The sequence below is a fragment of the Gambusia affinis genome, linkage group LG19 (genome assembly GCF_019740435.1).
Source record: "Gambusia affinis linkage group LG19, SWU_Gaff_1.0, whole genome shotgun sequence".
Classification (NCBI taxonomy): domain Eukaryota; kingdom Metazoa; phylum Chordata; class Actinopteri; order Cyprinodontiformes; family Poeciliidae; genus Gambusia; species Gambusia affinis.
This window is the reverse complement of record NC_057886.1, coordinates 7114207-7128971: the sequence shown is the minus strand read 5'-3', so window position 1 is coordinate 7128971 and position 14765 is coordinate 7114207. Positions and strand designations below refer to the sequence as shown.

General features: G+C 40.7%; 2 protein-coding genes across 4 annotated transcripts; both read right to left on the bottom strand.

The window, feature by feature from the left end:
• Positions 1-969: 969 nt before the first annotated feature.
• Positions 970-4229, bottom strand: atf4b (activating transcription factor 4b). The gene is made up of 3 exons (XM_044100733.1): positions 3966-4229; positions 2288-2755; positions 970-2217 (listed from the first exon to the last, which is right to left on the bottom strand). The coding sequence occupies exons 2-3, from the start codon at positions 2643-2645 to the stop codon at positions 1286-1288; spliced, it is 1290 nt and encodes a 429-aa protein (XP_043956668.1). The 5' UTR covers positions 2646-2755; positions 3966-4229; the 3' UTR covers positions 970-1285.
• Positions 4230-5615: 1386 nt separating this feature from the next.
• LOC122822233 lies at positions 5616-13230 on the bottom strand. 3 transcript variants are annotated; one of them, XM_044100731.1, is made up of 15 exons: positions 13166-13230; positions 11768-11892; positions 11578-11667; positions 10781-10876; positions 10250-10669; positions 10009-10164; positions 9666-9758; positions 9366-9527; positions 9063-9140; positions 8905-8985; positions 8134-8259; positions 7963-8037; positions 7813-7852; positions 7224-7275; positions 5616-7116 (listed from the first exon to the last, which is right to left on the bottom strand). In XM_044100731.1, the coding sequence occupies exons 2-15, from the start codon at positions 11828-11830 to the stop codon at positions 6372-6374; spliced, it is 2277 nt and encodes a 758-aa protein (XP_043956666.1). In that variant the 5' UTR covers positions 11831-11892; positions 13166-13230; the 3' UTR covers positions 5616-6371. The 3 variants fall into 3 exon arrangements, with proteins under 3 accessions (XP_043956666.1, XP_043956667.1, XP_043956665.1); XM_044100732.1 differs by lacking the exon at positions 11768-11892 and having other exon boundaries at positions 13166-13229; XM_044100730.1 differs by having other exon boundaries at positions 11768-13224.
• Between the last annotated feature and the right edge of the window lie 1535 nt (positions 13231-14765).

Below are 14765 nucleotides of genomic sequence, written 5' to 3'. Positions count from 1 at the left end.
TCACCGTCACGTCTCACAGTGAATTTGATTTGTGAGTGACGGTTATTGTTTGATTTCCTCCACACACTGCGTTATGTGTAACGGCCAAAAAGTTCAATTTTGCTCTCATCTGACGAGACAACCTTTCACGTTTGCCGTGTCCTCTACATGCTTCATTAAAAAAAAATGGTTACTGTTGGCTTTTACAAATGTTTTTGCAAACACGAGTTTCTATAAAGGGAGTAAATATTTTTTTTTAAAATCCTAATAAATGAAGCTCAGCAACTTTCATTCCTTTTTGCCCACTGCACATTTTATTGCAGTGGATTCTTTTTCATCTTTTTTTGTTTTACTTCTTTTTCTCCCTCTTACTGTCTGGAATAAATGGTATAAATGTTGACTGACACTGTTGGAGACAATATTCCACACTTTCCAGGCTCAAATTCCCCAAATCTTTCTGGAGTTTTTTGAAAAACATTTTTATTCTTGCGAATGCTAACTATTAGCCTCAAACATGATTGAACAGTGAAATGACCAAAGTCTAAAATTGCCTTTTGACTTTCACAACATATTTTGACTGCAGGAACACATTAGATTTGTTTCAATTATACGGTTTGTAAAAATTCCCCAAAATCAGATGTTTTAGTTCTCGGTTTGGGAACTTTGAACCCGATTTAAAAACCCCAGACTAGGCCGATATTAGAGACGTCTTGATTTTAAATAGGTAGTTATATTATTTATCTCAATGCTTATCAAATGAGTCAGACAATAAGTTTATAACCATAGGGGTGGTCAAGTAAAATGTTAAAATCAAGGTGTGATGTGGCAAATGGTGGCATGACGGTTTATCTAAAGTTAGGGACAAAAGTTTTCACCTTTGACCTTTATCTCCAGTTCAGTATTCCGTGGTTTAATACCTGTTCACTCTTTTTCATCCATTTGAAAGAACGTCTTGCTTCTCTAGTTATTACGACAAATAATGAGATGTCATTTGGTTTAAGACTCTTTTATTAAGAGAATCAGTCTACATACACACAAACTTTAAAAATATGTCTTGTATTCAGGATGTATTGCGGTCCATAGCTGGGAGAAAGAACATGCAAGTAGCTCCAGACAAGATTATATATTCTGGGTGGGAAATACTTTTTTAAAATGTTTTAATGATTAATACATGATAGGAGTATAATACCGGTGTTAGATACATGTAGAATTAGATTCCAAGACATGCTATACTGATAGCTTGGATTAAAGAAAACCTGCTGAGTCCTTTTCATTTGCAACCATCAGTCATCTATAGGTCTGACCACTAGGGGTCAGCACTAAGCCCCTTTTTAAGCCTCGTCTGGCGAACTTCCTCCATCAGCTCTTTCAGATACTCGATCTCCCTGGCCATGGATTCGGCCTTCTCCGTCAGCTCCACGTTCTTCCTCTCCAGCTGAGCGTGCTCCACCAGTAGAGCGTCTTGCTCCGCTCTCTTCTTCTGCCTGTAGCGCGTGGCGGCCGTCTTATTCTGCTCCATCTTCTTCTGCTTCTTGTCCCTTGGCGCTTTCGAAGTTGACCTTTCAGTTCCGCTTGCAGCCAGGCCAGACTTTAAATCATCAGTGCTGGGTGGGGGTGGGCTGGCTCTGTGCTTGGGATCAGGGTAGGGCCTGCTTCTGGGGGACTTCTGCGGCGGAGAGGCCGGCGGGGAGCGAGGAGCGGCAGCCGGTGTGACCCCAACGCCGTTTTTGGGAGTCAGAACGAGGACGATGCGCGTCGGGGACAGTGAGAGTACGATCTTTGGTACCTGAGGCACCACGGAGGCTACGACGGGCTTCACCTCGCTCTCGGAGATGTCCACCTCGCTTCCCAGGTCCAGCGTGAAGGCCGGAGAGGACGGGGAGTCGACCACGCAGGGGGACGGGCCGGGAGAAGCAGGTTCGGACTTGACTTCAAGCTCCTCTTGAGGCTCTGGGACCAGGAGCGGGGAGGAGGGAACTTCTTGCCCACCAGTGAGGGATTCAGACTCGCCTACTGCGGTGACAGAGGGGACATGGGCAAAGGAAGCAGAAGGAGCACTTGAGAGGGTTGGCAGGGGGAAGGAGTCGAGCTCCATAGGACAATCCAGGGAAGCAAGGAGATCTTCTGGAGAGCTGGGGGCATCTTCAACAGGACTGCAGGAGCCAATCAGGGAGTCCAGGTCAAAGTCACTTAGATCCACCCTCTCAGCCATCCAGTCCAGATCGCTGAGCGCATCGTCTGGAGACAACAAAAACACCATAAGTACCAATCCTCACACAAATAAACATAAGACATTTCCTGTAATCACCTTTGCTGTCCCCCGAAACCATCTGACTCGATCTCGGCTGAACGGGGTGGTCCAACCAAGAGAGGGGGAGCAGGTCGGACTCCGTTCCGGCTTTGTCCCCGCCAAAGTCAAGTGCTGGCGGTGAGGGAGGAGGAGAGTAGAACGGCGGAGGGGAGGATGAAGAAGAAAGTGCCGAGGAGGCGAGGGGCGACACACGCCCCGGCGGCGAGCCTCCTCTGCCTTCCTGTCGTCCTTCCTGTCGTCCGTCTTTGTCAGGGTGAAGAAACGCGAGGTCTATGGCATCAACCATGGGAGAGGAAGGCCCCCAGAGAAGGGCCTCCATGTCTTCCAGGCCAAACTGTGAGCTTGTCATCGTCATGGTCGTAGTGGTGGTTGTTGGTCACAAAAGGGGCGTGTGACGAAGTTAGGGTAGCGATCAACTCTTTTATGCTGTCAAAAGCAGCAGTGCTGAAGGTTTCCACGTGGGACCTGAAATGTGGAAAGCAAAGATTTGTGAAACATTGTTTATAAAGACTTCATAAACATTATGAGTAAGAAATATTTCATGTAAAATAAATAAATGAAAGGGTTTATTTTGCAGGAACAGATGTAGCATTTGACTAGTTTTACTTAGAACCTGTGCTTGTCAACCATGATGTAAGAGGCAACTTCACATGGAAACCAGGGTTGATTAAAAGAAAATCAACTCCCACCAAGATAAATTTGATCCATAATTTTCAAATGGGTGTTAATTTTTATAATAGTCATAACTGAGGGAAAGCTGAACTCTATGTTAAAATTAAATATCAGGCAAAATTCACCTAAATTTACCTCAAAATATAGCAAACTCCTGAATTTAATCTATATACTTATAATGAAAGTACATTTTGTAATTTTTCAGCACTTTCATCACACTTATAATTAAAGGTGTGGATGCAAAACCCTTAAATCTTGCTTTTCAATGATTATTTTTATATCAATCAATGTCTATGCATATGTGTATTAAGACCTTACATGTCACAATTTCACTATAGGAGTCAACCCTGCCAATGAAAGGCAGTCCATTTTTATTCATAACTTTGAATGGAAATGTTTAGCAAATTTTAAATAAATTATTTTCTCCTAAAAATTGTGTCTGACAAAAAAGTCTGCATTTTGTATAAATACTGCCCCCTATGACTGCAGTTGCGCTTTTCTTACATCACCAGTCTCTTCCTTAATACAAGCCGTGTGACTCTGACGTCAATGCGTAACAACAATGTCTCAAAAAAAAGAGAAAAAAACAACCCCTCCTTTAACAACAGCGGCTACTTTTGTTCTAATTCCACCCACAGAAAGCCGCCATTTTGACACAACACACACATGATCTATTTTCTGCCACGTTGGCACTAGAGCATGACAGACATTTGAAAAGGACATAAAAATATTTTGGTTTTAAACGGAGCTATTACGTACCTAACGACATTACTAAGACTTGTCGAGCTTTTTTTTTTTTTTTAATAAATGTTACATATTTTCTAAGTTATGACATTAACTTAAAAAGAAAGAATGTTTGAATAATCATAAAAATACATTTCAAATAATCATACATTTCCCTTGTAGTGATTTTACTGTCCTTAATACCGGCAGCCTTATCAGTCGGGAAGTAGGCCGGCCGGAACAGCTATCATCGACAAAAAGTAAGAAAAATTATACTTACGACATGTTTCTGAGTTAGAGGTGACTCAGTGCACTGGCTGGATGCACTGTTTTGTTTGTTGCTGCTGGGTCGCGGCACACTTTTACACTGCCATTTCGGCAAAGACAGTGATGTCTAACTACGATGGTGATCTGGGTGTTGCTCTGCTCAAAGGAAAATGGCGTCTGCAGTAGAACGGTGGGGATATAGAGCTGAAGCATAGAGCGGGTAGAGATATCCTTCCGCAGACCTCTCTCAATATCACTACGCCACCTGGAAACTGTGGTGAAGAAATTGAGAACTACGGTAATTATGCTGTTTATCATAACAGCAAAGAAGTTAACTTCAAAAATAATATTAAGAAAAATATGTATATATATTTACCCACCTCAAGATTAATATTTATTTTTAATTACAATAACTGCAATGTTTGCTAATTTCTTACTTCTTTAAAAAAAAAGAAAAAAAGAAAAACAGAGTAAAGCCATCCTGGAAATTATTGAAAATCTTGCAAGTTTCTGCCACTAGCCCTGGAGTTGAGAGAATATTCTTTTTCAAATTACAGCACCCACATTTGAAGGAATTTGTTAAGGCTTAAAAAGTTTTTATTTGCTGCAAGAGGAAAAATAGAACCCGGCTTTTCTGTTTAAGAAGAAAAGACTTTATGGATTGTAATCTTAAAACGCTAAAACCCAGAGCCGGCCCAAGGCCCAAAAAACTCTAAACAACTCCACAGGGCCCCCAGACTTTCAAGGACACCCCATAAATAATTTAATTTTAACACAAACTGTATTTTTAACATTTGTTTATCGAGAATTACAATACCGTTAAATTGTATTTAGTGGTTTCAGTAGAGGAATTAAATAATAAAAAAAAATATGTTTAGCATTCATTTTAAGATTTAAAGGAATATCATGTGTACTCTGTAAAAGTGTGTAGAAAAAATGTCTCAGTTTTGTCATTGTAGGTTGATTGTTGTGTTTTATAGCTAAATTTAATGTTTTGATTTTAAGATTTAGGTTTGACCTTGATCTGTTCACACATACATCTCAGTAAATAACCAGTTATCAGTGATTACTACTAAGCTCAGCCAATTACGCTACATCAATAGGGCAAAACAAATAGTAGAGCATCAGCTTCTTGTCAAAAAAGAGTCTGGTCCTCTAATAAACTGAATGATATCACAGAGAAGAGAAATGTCTGGGGTTTCCCCCTGGAAGTGGAAGACAATGGATGCAACTCCTGGGGTTTAGACTTTCCTTTGTCATGTTCTTTCTGATTAACTAATAGTACATGAAAGATTGATTAAAAAGATATTTAACACTAACCAAGCATGACTTTCTAAATCACAGACATACCTGCTTTTACATCCAAAAATTGAAAGGCATCTTCCACTGTGAGGAAATATCATGCGGTGAATATTATCTTTAGGCAGGAGATCAATCAGAGTTGTTTTGATTTGTTCAGGGGACACAATCTTCACTGTCACGATGTGGAAACTAAATAATAGAGCCACCATTTTTGTTACAAATCTGTTTATTAAGAAAGTGAAACTGTGATATTTTAACTCAAGATTTACTAAACATTAGCCCCATGCCAGCTGAAAAAAATGTATAATAACGGATTTTTTTTAATGATTTATACTTCGATAACTTAACATGGCATGTGATTTATAACTTACAGGATGTGTTTACAGCGATTTATGGATTTACGTATTTCAAAACAGAATACACAGTTTGAAGGAAGGTTGACGTGTTACGTTATCTTTAACAATTGGAAATAGTTGGATTTAGCAAAAAGTGTTTATGCACACATACCAAAACAGTCATATTATATTTGAATACTTCATTGGATTTTGACCTCAAACCGCTATTTAAAAAATGTGAAGCCATAAAACTTGATTAATTAATAGTGACTGCACAACCTCATGCTTTTTATTATGATACCTCAGTCCAAATTATTATTTTCTTTGCACTTTCCTGTGTGATATAACAGGTTGATCTTGGCTTATTTTCAATGTAATTTTAGTTTTTGTTGCGCTCTGGGGCTAACATCCTGTAGTGTCTACATAAACTACCTGATTAGGGGAAGAAAAAGTAACTCCAAACTTTGTTTTTTTAGGAAAGTGCATAGAACCAGTTCAGTCATGACTAAACACATCATTTGTGCTGAAAGAATGAGACTAAAATATAAAATATAAGTTAGTAATATACAAGTTTAGCATATTGGAGTTGTATCTATTAACTAGTCTTTGATTTTGTAATAATGCAAACTTTACAGAGCAAATTATTTCTGTAATACAGCAAAAAAAATAAAATAAACAAATGCTGCTGTGTGTGAAGTAAATACAAGAATTTATTGGCCAATAGTTAATAATAAATTACAATATTTACAATATGTATCCCACACACACACAGTGGTCTGTTTTTAAGTTAACACGTCCCACATTTGATCCAGATAATTGAGTTCCTCTTGCAGGTTTTTAACCAGAGTGCCAACTCTGGTTAAAAACTTGCTCTTATTCGACTTGTTCAGCTTCTGGCCTTTCTTCTCCGTGAAATACTCATCAAACTCCGATTCAAATTGCTTAAGCATACTCTCAGACGTCAGCCCTCCAGGGTTGTTAGGAGACATCTGCCTGATATTGTAAAGTTTGTTGGACACAACCTGCGACAGATCCGCCATCCTGAGCGCGTCCGGGTGTGCTCCCGCCCTGCTTAGCTTGCCAGTGTTGTGTCTTTGCAGCTCCTTCATCAGACAGAGGATGTAATTCAGACAACGCTCCAGGTCGGCAACATCTGACTTGTAGGCATTTACAAGCTTCTCGACTGTCTCCCTGTTCACAATCTTCTTGTTGGCCTTGGCGACTGTCGCGCCGAAACCTCCGGCCGATGTCGCGACAATGCCAGCCCCAACAGCTGTCGCGATCAGTGAGGTTCCCATGGTAAGAGGGGCCAAGGCGATGCCCACCACTGCGGCCACGCCCCCTACTGCACTTGTTGTACCACCGGCTATTCCCATGGTTTTATTTGCTTTCTGCACTTTTTCCAGTTTTTCACAGATGGCCTTGAACTCGTCGAGGACCTTCTGTAGGGGTTCCTTGCGTTTCTTCATGAGAAGGTTGTAGAGGCGTCGGGCTTTTCTCACATGCTTGGCCTGCTGATGGAAGGATCTGCAGGAGAAGACAACGGGGGTGTATGAAAACAATACTTTGTTGCCGTCAGAGTAGAGGAAAGGAAGTTGACAAAAGGAGTTCGGATGCTAGTTTAAATTTCTTACCTCATTTCATCCGCCATACTGAGGCCATACAGCGACATGGTGTCAGATTGTCCTGGACAGAATACATGCAGACAGATTAGATGCAACATTTGAATATTTTTGATCAATTACGCCGCTGCTTCCTCATAGCAATACTCCCTTTTAACTACAGGAATTGGCTCTTTACCACTAGCACCCTAACAGTGCATATGGACTCGGCTCAACTCTGCTCCAAACAGTTTGGTTGCTTTCCCATTACAACTGAGTAACATCTGGGGAACACCAGAGTTGAAAAGGTAGTGCTATGAGATCTGAACATGACACAAACACAACGTGACAATGGAGAACATGGAACCTATGCTGAACATTTGTGGCAGTTTGTCAAACTCACTGACAAACTGTGAATTTCAACAAATGGCCGATTAGATTATTGCAAGGAAGTTGTTCTTGTGACGCAGAACGACTGGTCACAATTGGTCAATTATTGTAATAATATTTTACGTAATATCATCACAAATTCTCTTGTAGTTTTTAAATCAAAAGGAACCAACACAGTTTGTCACCTTTAACCACAGGACAACATGACAATTGTCTGTAACGACGTACTTACTAGATACTCTCTTAAACCACTGCAGCAGCTCAGTGATATCCTACAGGAAACAGAGTATTATTTTAGTCAAAAACAATGGCAAGACTTGATAGGTAATTAAACCGTGTCTCAGTTCTGCTTCAGCACAGAAAAAACTACTTAATAACTCACATCCTGAGAGAGTTGATATATGTCGCTGTAGGTGCTCTGGTTATCGTCTTCATAACGTCGTGCTCGTGTCCATGGCTAATAGTATTTAAGATAAATAAATGAGTAAAATGTATTTCTATCTGAGTTTAGCAACCTGTGCCTTTTGTGAGGTCAGTGGAAACAGATTCTTACCCCGTTGTAATAATCATTTGGTAAAGCTGTTATGTACGGAGGGTTCACGTTGTCAGTGTATAGAGATGATCGTGAAGCGTAGTAAAGTTCCATTTCAGGGTCGTACAAAGACGATGTTTCACTGCTCTGTAATAGACCACAGCGGATTCAGCATTCAGTTTTGATGTCTAAGTAATTAGTGTCATTTTCTCAGTAATGCTGACACTTTCAGACAACAGTTAAAATTCAGAAGATCAACAGCAGCTGAAAGGTGAGTTCAATGACTAAACATTTCTGACTTTCTATTGACCAGTCACACAAAATCCCATCAGAAAAACTAAAGTCTGCGGTTGTGATGTAAACTCATGTAGAAAAGTTTATTGGTGAGGATGAGTTTTTGGAGCAAATATCTTAATATTGTCTGCTAAAGTATTGTTTGGACGCAGAGAGAGCATCAGCAGGTTAATGTTTGACTAAAGACAAGTAGAGAAAGTTAGTTTTATCCACCCTGAGGCATTGTGCACACAATTTGTGGCCAAAGTCACAAATTGTTAAATCAACAAATTGCCTAAAAGGCCTCTAAAGCATCGAGCAATTTAAAAATCCTGCATAGATAATTTGACTGGAGTAACAATAGTTGACTAAATAAAGGCATTATGTCAATCAAGCTGACCTCGAAGCTTTAACTCAAACATCAAGACAATGTGAATTGGACTGATAAAGGAATAGCTGCACCTCTTTTAACTAATTATCATTTTATGTTTGTCTAGGAAATGAGTAGCACTGTCCTACCGTTTCGCCTGACAGGTCCAACATTGAGGCGCTGTGGTAGAGAGGCGATCGAGGCCCATGTCTGTTTCTGTTGTCTCTATGCTAGGATTTAAAATGCGGGAAGGTAATCTGATCAAAATGGTAATGAAAATATAAGAAGAAGTTAAAAAGTACCTTACCTGTGAAGTAGGATTTCTTTTGTCGCAATATAGAGGGTAGATAGTTTCCACGCGAGGAGGAGGCAGAGGAGGCGGATTCTTGAAAAGTGAATAGAAAAAGTAAAGAAATACAGTCTTGAAACACCAAAGTTAAATCAACTTTGAAGTCATTTACTATTATTCAAGTCAGGTATGGGTAGAGAGAATATTTTGGGGAAATACCCAAGCGGTGTAGGTCATTGCTATTTCTTCTATTTGCAAACTTCCCAAATGCAGAAACAGTATTTTAAAAGGAAACAATAAGTTACTCTGTATAATACATACCTTAACACTTGCATTTGAGTTTGTTCCTGGGGTATAATCCTGTGAAGCATCTGGTGCTGTTGAGTTCGGACCTTTGGACTCGGGAGGTAACGGTGGAAGAAGAGCTCGGCGAGCAGACTGAGGTGTCATGTAGTGGTTTGAGTTCTTTCCGTTTTGGTGACTCTGTTCATGAAATGACGCGCAAAAAATACTTACTGATATTTGACTGAAAAGGGCAAAAAACCTTGAAGATGCAAAGTGCATTGATAAACTTGACCAGCTGCTGGAAAAGGAGTTTTTGCTTTACCTAGAATGTCTTACCTCAACACTCAACAGGTCCAACATTGAGCTGCTGTGATGCATAAGAGGTCGAGATGAATTTGAAGCTCTATGTCTGCTTTTCACATCTCTGGCCTAGAATTTAAAATACGGTTAATGAGTTTGGCCAGACAAGCAGATGTTGAAGTTTTTTCAGAGTTATCTTATGAGAGAGTAATCTGACCAAAATGATAATGGCAATTTTGGGGAAATACCCAAAAGGTGTAGATGTAGAGCATTGGTTTTTCTTAGTAAAAATACTAAGTAAGCCAATTTTCAAATCTCTAAAATACACACAAGAGAAAAAAAGCATATGCTTAAAGCATATATTTGCTATAATACATGCCTTCGCACTTGTACTTGAATTAGTTCCCATATGATAAATCTCTGGACTTTCTGCTGCTGTTGATTTTACATCTTTGGTCTTAGGCGTGGGAAGGGGAGGCTGGTGAGTAGAGCGAGGTATCAAGTTCTCATCGGCGTTCTTCCTTCTTTCGTAACTCTGGACATGGAATGACACGCAAACATTTTTGCACCAGCAAGACAACGTGAGAGAAACAGAAAGAGGTCAAACATGCTCCACTTACTGGATCGTTCTTTGTGTTGCCTGTTCTGTCTGAAGACTTAGCCGGGTTGGAATTGTGGGTCTTGTTGGATCTGACTGTGTTGTAGGTTGAGTCGACTGTGCTAGAGACGGTTGAACTGGGTCTTCTGGAGTTGTGGGATTTGGAAGCCGCATTAGCGTTGGTGGTCGTTCCAGTCTCGTAGATTGTTTTAGTGTTGAAGGTTGAGCTGTTGGTATTCTGTGTTGTGTTGGCATCGAAAGCTGTTTTTGTCACATAAGCTATGTTGGCGGCGTTATCGTTGTGTCCTGAGTTGATCGTGTGGATGTAGTTTGCTGTGGTTGTGTTGTTGGTGTCATGTTGGGCATTTAGTTTGTGTTTGCTTCTTGGGTGAGGTATGGGCCTGGGTTTAGCCTCTGGCTGACTCACATCTGGGTTAGAAGTCTGAAACAGACGGGTTAATATCACTGAAACGCATGTCTAAGTTACTATTTCTCTACATTTAAAAAATTTAAAATGTGTCCATCAAATAAAATTTGTTTATTTATTTTTTACCAGTAATGCATCCGGGTCTTCGTAGATATTTTCAGATCCTACATCCAAGTCGCTCGGAGGCTCTTGTGTCTTGCTTTTCCTTGGGGGTTTTACTGGCTGCAAAGAGTAAGTAATGAGAAAAGTTACTTTAGCTGCAGATGTTTTTCTCTTTTTGCAGCTGACTATCTGATTCTGCAAACCAATTTATCTCAAGAATGGACGTTAGAGATTTACTGAAAAAAATTTAAAAAAATAAAATCTTTCTGCTCTGCATGCTTCAGGCACAGAAATTCAGAATTTTGTGGAAAATCATCATGTTTACTGTGTGTTTGGTGATAATGTAGCCTATTTTACTCTGTAGTTAGTGGTAGTTGTTTTATTCAGAATCACAAGAATGCAGCAGCAGTGTTGGTACTAGATTTTGGCACAAATAATACAGGATACTTGGCTACATTTACTTGGTGTTTTGCCTTGATGAAGCATGCTACACAGCCTTACTTTAACTATTAATAATGTATTAAAATTGTGTTTTCCTTTTTTAAATTTGTGTTATAGTTATTAATAAGCTCAAAAAATTTAAATTTGCCATAATCACGGTTCTCCCCATAAAAACATACTTTAATCACAATTTGTTAGGTTGAATCAAAAGGAGAAAGAACTATTTGACGTAAAGCTTGCACAGCTGACCAGTATTTGGGTTAAAGTGCTAAATACAGAAACCTATACATGGAGCTAGACAAACCCAGCAGGCATTTCAACACGTTTCGTTGCATTTATGGCACTTCCAAAGAGACGGGCTTTGCAGAAGGAGGTCTCACCTGTGAGTGAGGGACGGCAGAGGAGTTCCTGCGATAGATTCGAGGAGGGAGTGCAGGTGGGACTGCAGGTCCAGTTGTTTCGTCTGTAGCCTGAAAGGAATTAGAACGCTGTTATTGTCTAAAAGTCTACTGAGTCTGTTGATATCTCAGCTGAGCATCTTGTGAAATGTTTGCAGTTTGTGACGTTAACCTCAGCAATCTCTGGAATTCTTTGCTCTAAACATGTCAACAACACTTTACAGTTTCTGCACATCTCAGGTTTTCAGGAAGTTGACTCTGATCTATGATGGTGCCAGATGTCCACACAGTTTATACCTGACGAGAGAGTTTTAAAACTAATTATTAATACAACTCTAAAATTTTACGAGACCTTACAAACAGTGAGCCGAAGCAGTAAATTAAAAATTGGTCTTATGGTCCAATTTCCTGCTGCTAGACAGAATCCTGGCAGCTTCATTTAGGATGAATTGGATCTGACTCAAAGACGGCCTAAAACTACCATCACAACAATCCAACCAGTCTTAAATGAAAGCTTGAACTGGCTTTCCTTCAACTGTTTTGATAGGAAAACAACTGTTTGAAAATATCTCAGTGGACTGAGAACACACCCTTGAGGAACCCCACATAGGATCTTTTTTTTTTTTTTTGCTCAGATTTATAACTACCAAATGAATGTGTGTTGAAGACAGCAATAAGACTTAGTAAGACACCAAGTTAGATGTTTCTGACTGATGAATTTTAAAATGTATGTCGTTTAAAACTAAAAGTGTAAATGCTGAAGAGATTAGCCAATTCCACCTGTAGTTCTTGTTTTGTGGTGCTTTGAGCAGGACACCTTGAGTTCATCAAAAATTAGTCAAAGGATAAAAAGTTGTACTTGTCCAGCCTCACCTGTGACAATCAACGCAATGAAAAAATAAAACTAGCAGCATTACAGCGAAGTTAAATTGTCACAAATGACCTTGTTTTTACTTCGATTACGTTTTTAGGTGGCAGGAATTAAAACTGTGTCATCGGGTTTTTTTTTTCCTTGTGCTTTGTTATAAAAAAAAAAATCCAGGATGATGTAACCTATAACAAAAGAGCGAGCCTCAAATGGCCTTTTGTTACAGTAATTGACGAGGTATCCGCATTCATCAAGCATGTTGTACAGGAAGCCTTAAAGGAAATATGCAACTCTCATATAAGGAGAACCTCAAGCAAGGAATTTGTTGTTGTTTTTTACCCATTGTTTAGTTGCTTTCACTATGAAACAAGACCCTTTTTTTTTCTTTCACATCCCACATTGGACAGACGTTTGCTCTCAATCAAACCCACCTGCTTCACTGTAGCTTTTCTACTCTAATTACGATGTTAAACTCGTTGGGTAATCTGCATGGTTGAATGGTTTCAGATGCCTTTTTTCCAAACTAGTGCAACTCCACTATTGTCTTTGTTAAATGCATTCCCCAATTAACTCAAGGTCTAACACATTCAAACTGTTAGAAAACAAAAATAAAGAACACATTCTTTTTCCTTTTCTCTCATTTTCAGGAATATAAATTAAACTCACTGATCCTGTATAAAGATAAATGTGGTTTCTTCTTACCATCATGATCCAGTTGCAGAGCTCTACTGTCCCGTGTTGACTGGTGAGCATGAACCCAGCTCGAGTAATGGATTCCCCCAAAGTGCATTCACATTTGTGCATGCTTCTTGAAAAAGCCAAGGCTCCACCTATTCCCATTCGCTTTCTCAATCTACAGCCCAGATGACGCTGCAGGTGTGGTATGTATGCGCGATGACAAGAACCGCCATGAAAGATAGTAAAACTGTGTGGGAGGATGCCATTTTTACTTCCAGACCGACTTACCGAACATAAATATCGTGTCTTGGAAATCTGCCAACTTACATACCCCATTTCTTTTAACGAAAAGTTTTCATTTTGAATTATAGTAACTTCACCTAAGACCGTTTTTTACTCCCAGTGTTATTACTGGCCTATGAAGATGAGCAGCTCCTTTTTTTTTTTTGTCAATCAGGTTGACAGACAGACTGTCTGTCTGTGAATGTCATTGTTTTTGCTTGAGTATCATTTTGTGTCTCTCAATACTGCGGTTTTCTTGGAAGGGGACTTTTTATCTCAAACTTGCTCAGCAGGCCTGACTTGTTGACTTTCTAGACGCACCATAATGCTTCCTCAGAAAGTCTGAAAGTTTTTGTTGTAGGAATTTTTTTTTTTGACACAGTTTGAAAAATTCCCTCAAAACAATGAGCTCAACCACACATATATATATATCGGTCCTGTCTCAGAGGCAGGTTCTGTCTCAGAGGCAGGTTCTGTCTCAGAGGTTGGTTCTATCTCAGAGGCAGGTTCTGTCTCAGAGGCAGGTTCTGTCTCAGAGGCTGGTCCTGTCTCAGAGGTCGGTCCTGTCTCAGAGGTCGGTCCTGTCTCAGAGGCTGGTCCTGTCTCAGAGGTCGGTCCTGTCTCAGAGGCAGGTTCTGTCTCAGAGGTCGGTCCTGTCTCAGAGGCAGGTTCTGTCTCAGAGGTCGGTCCTGTCTCAGAGGCAGGTTCTGTCTCAGAGGCAGGTTCTGTCTCAGAGGCTGGTCCTGTCTCAGAGGTCGGTCCTGACTCAGAGGCAGGTTCTGTCTCAGAGGCAGGTTCTGTCTCAGAGGCAGGTTCTGTCTCAGAGGTCGGTCCTGTCTCAGAGGTCGGTCCTGTCTCAGAGGCAGGTTCTGTCTCAGAGGTCGGTCCTGTCTCAGAGGCAGGTTCTGTCTCAGAGGCAGTTTCTGTCTCAGAGGTCGGTCCTGTCTCAGAGGCTGGTTCTGTCTCAGAGGTCGGTCCTGTCTCAGAGGTCGGTCCTGTCTCAGAGGTCGGTCCTGTCTCAGAGGCAGGTTCTGTCTCAGAGGCAGGTTCTGTCTCAGAGGTTGGTTCTGTCTCAGAGGCAGGTTCTGTCTCAGAGGTCGGTCCTGTCTCAGAGGCAGGTTCTGTCTCAGAGGTCGGTCCTGTCTCAGAGGCAGGTTCTGTCTCAGAGGTCGGTCCTGTCTCAGAGGCAGGTTCTGTCTCAGAGGTCGGTCCTGTCTCAGAGGCAGGTTCTGTCTCAGAGGCAGGTTCTGTCTCAGAGGCTGGTCCTGTCTCAGAGGTCGGTCCTGACTCAGAGGCAGGTTCTGTCTCAGAGGCAGGTTCTGTCTCAGAGGCAGGTTCTGTC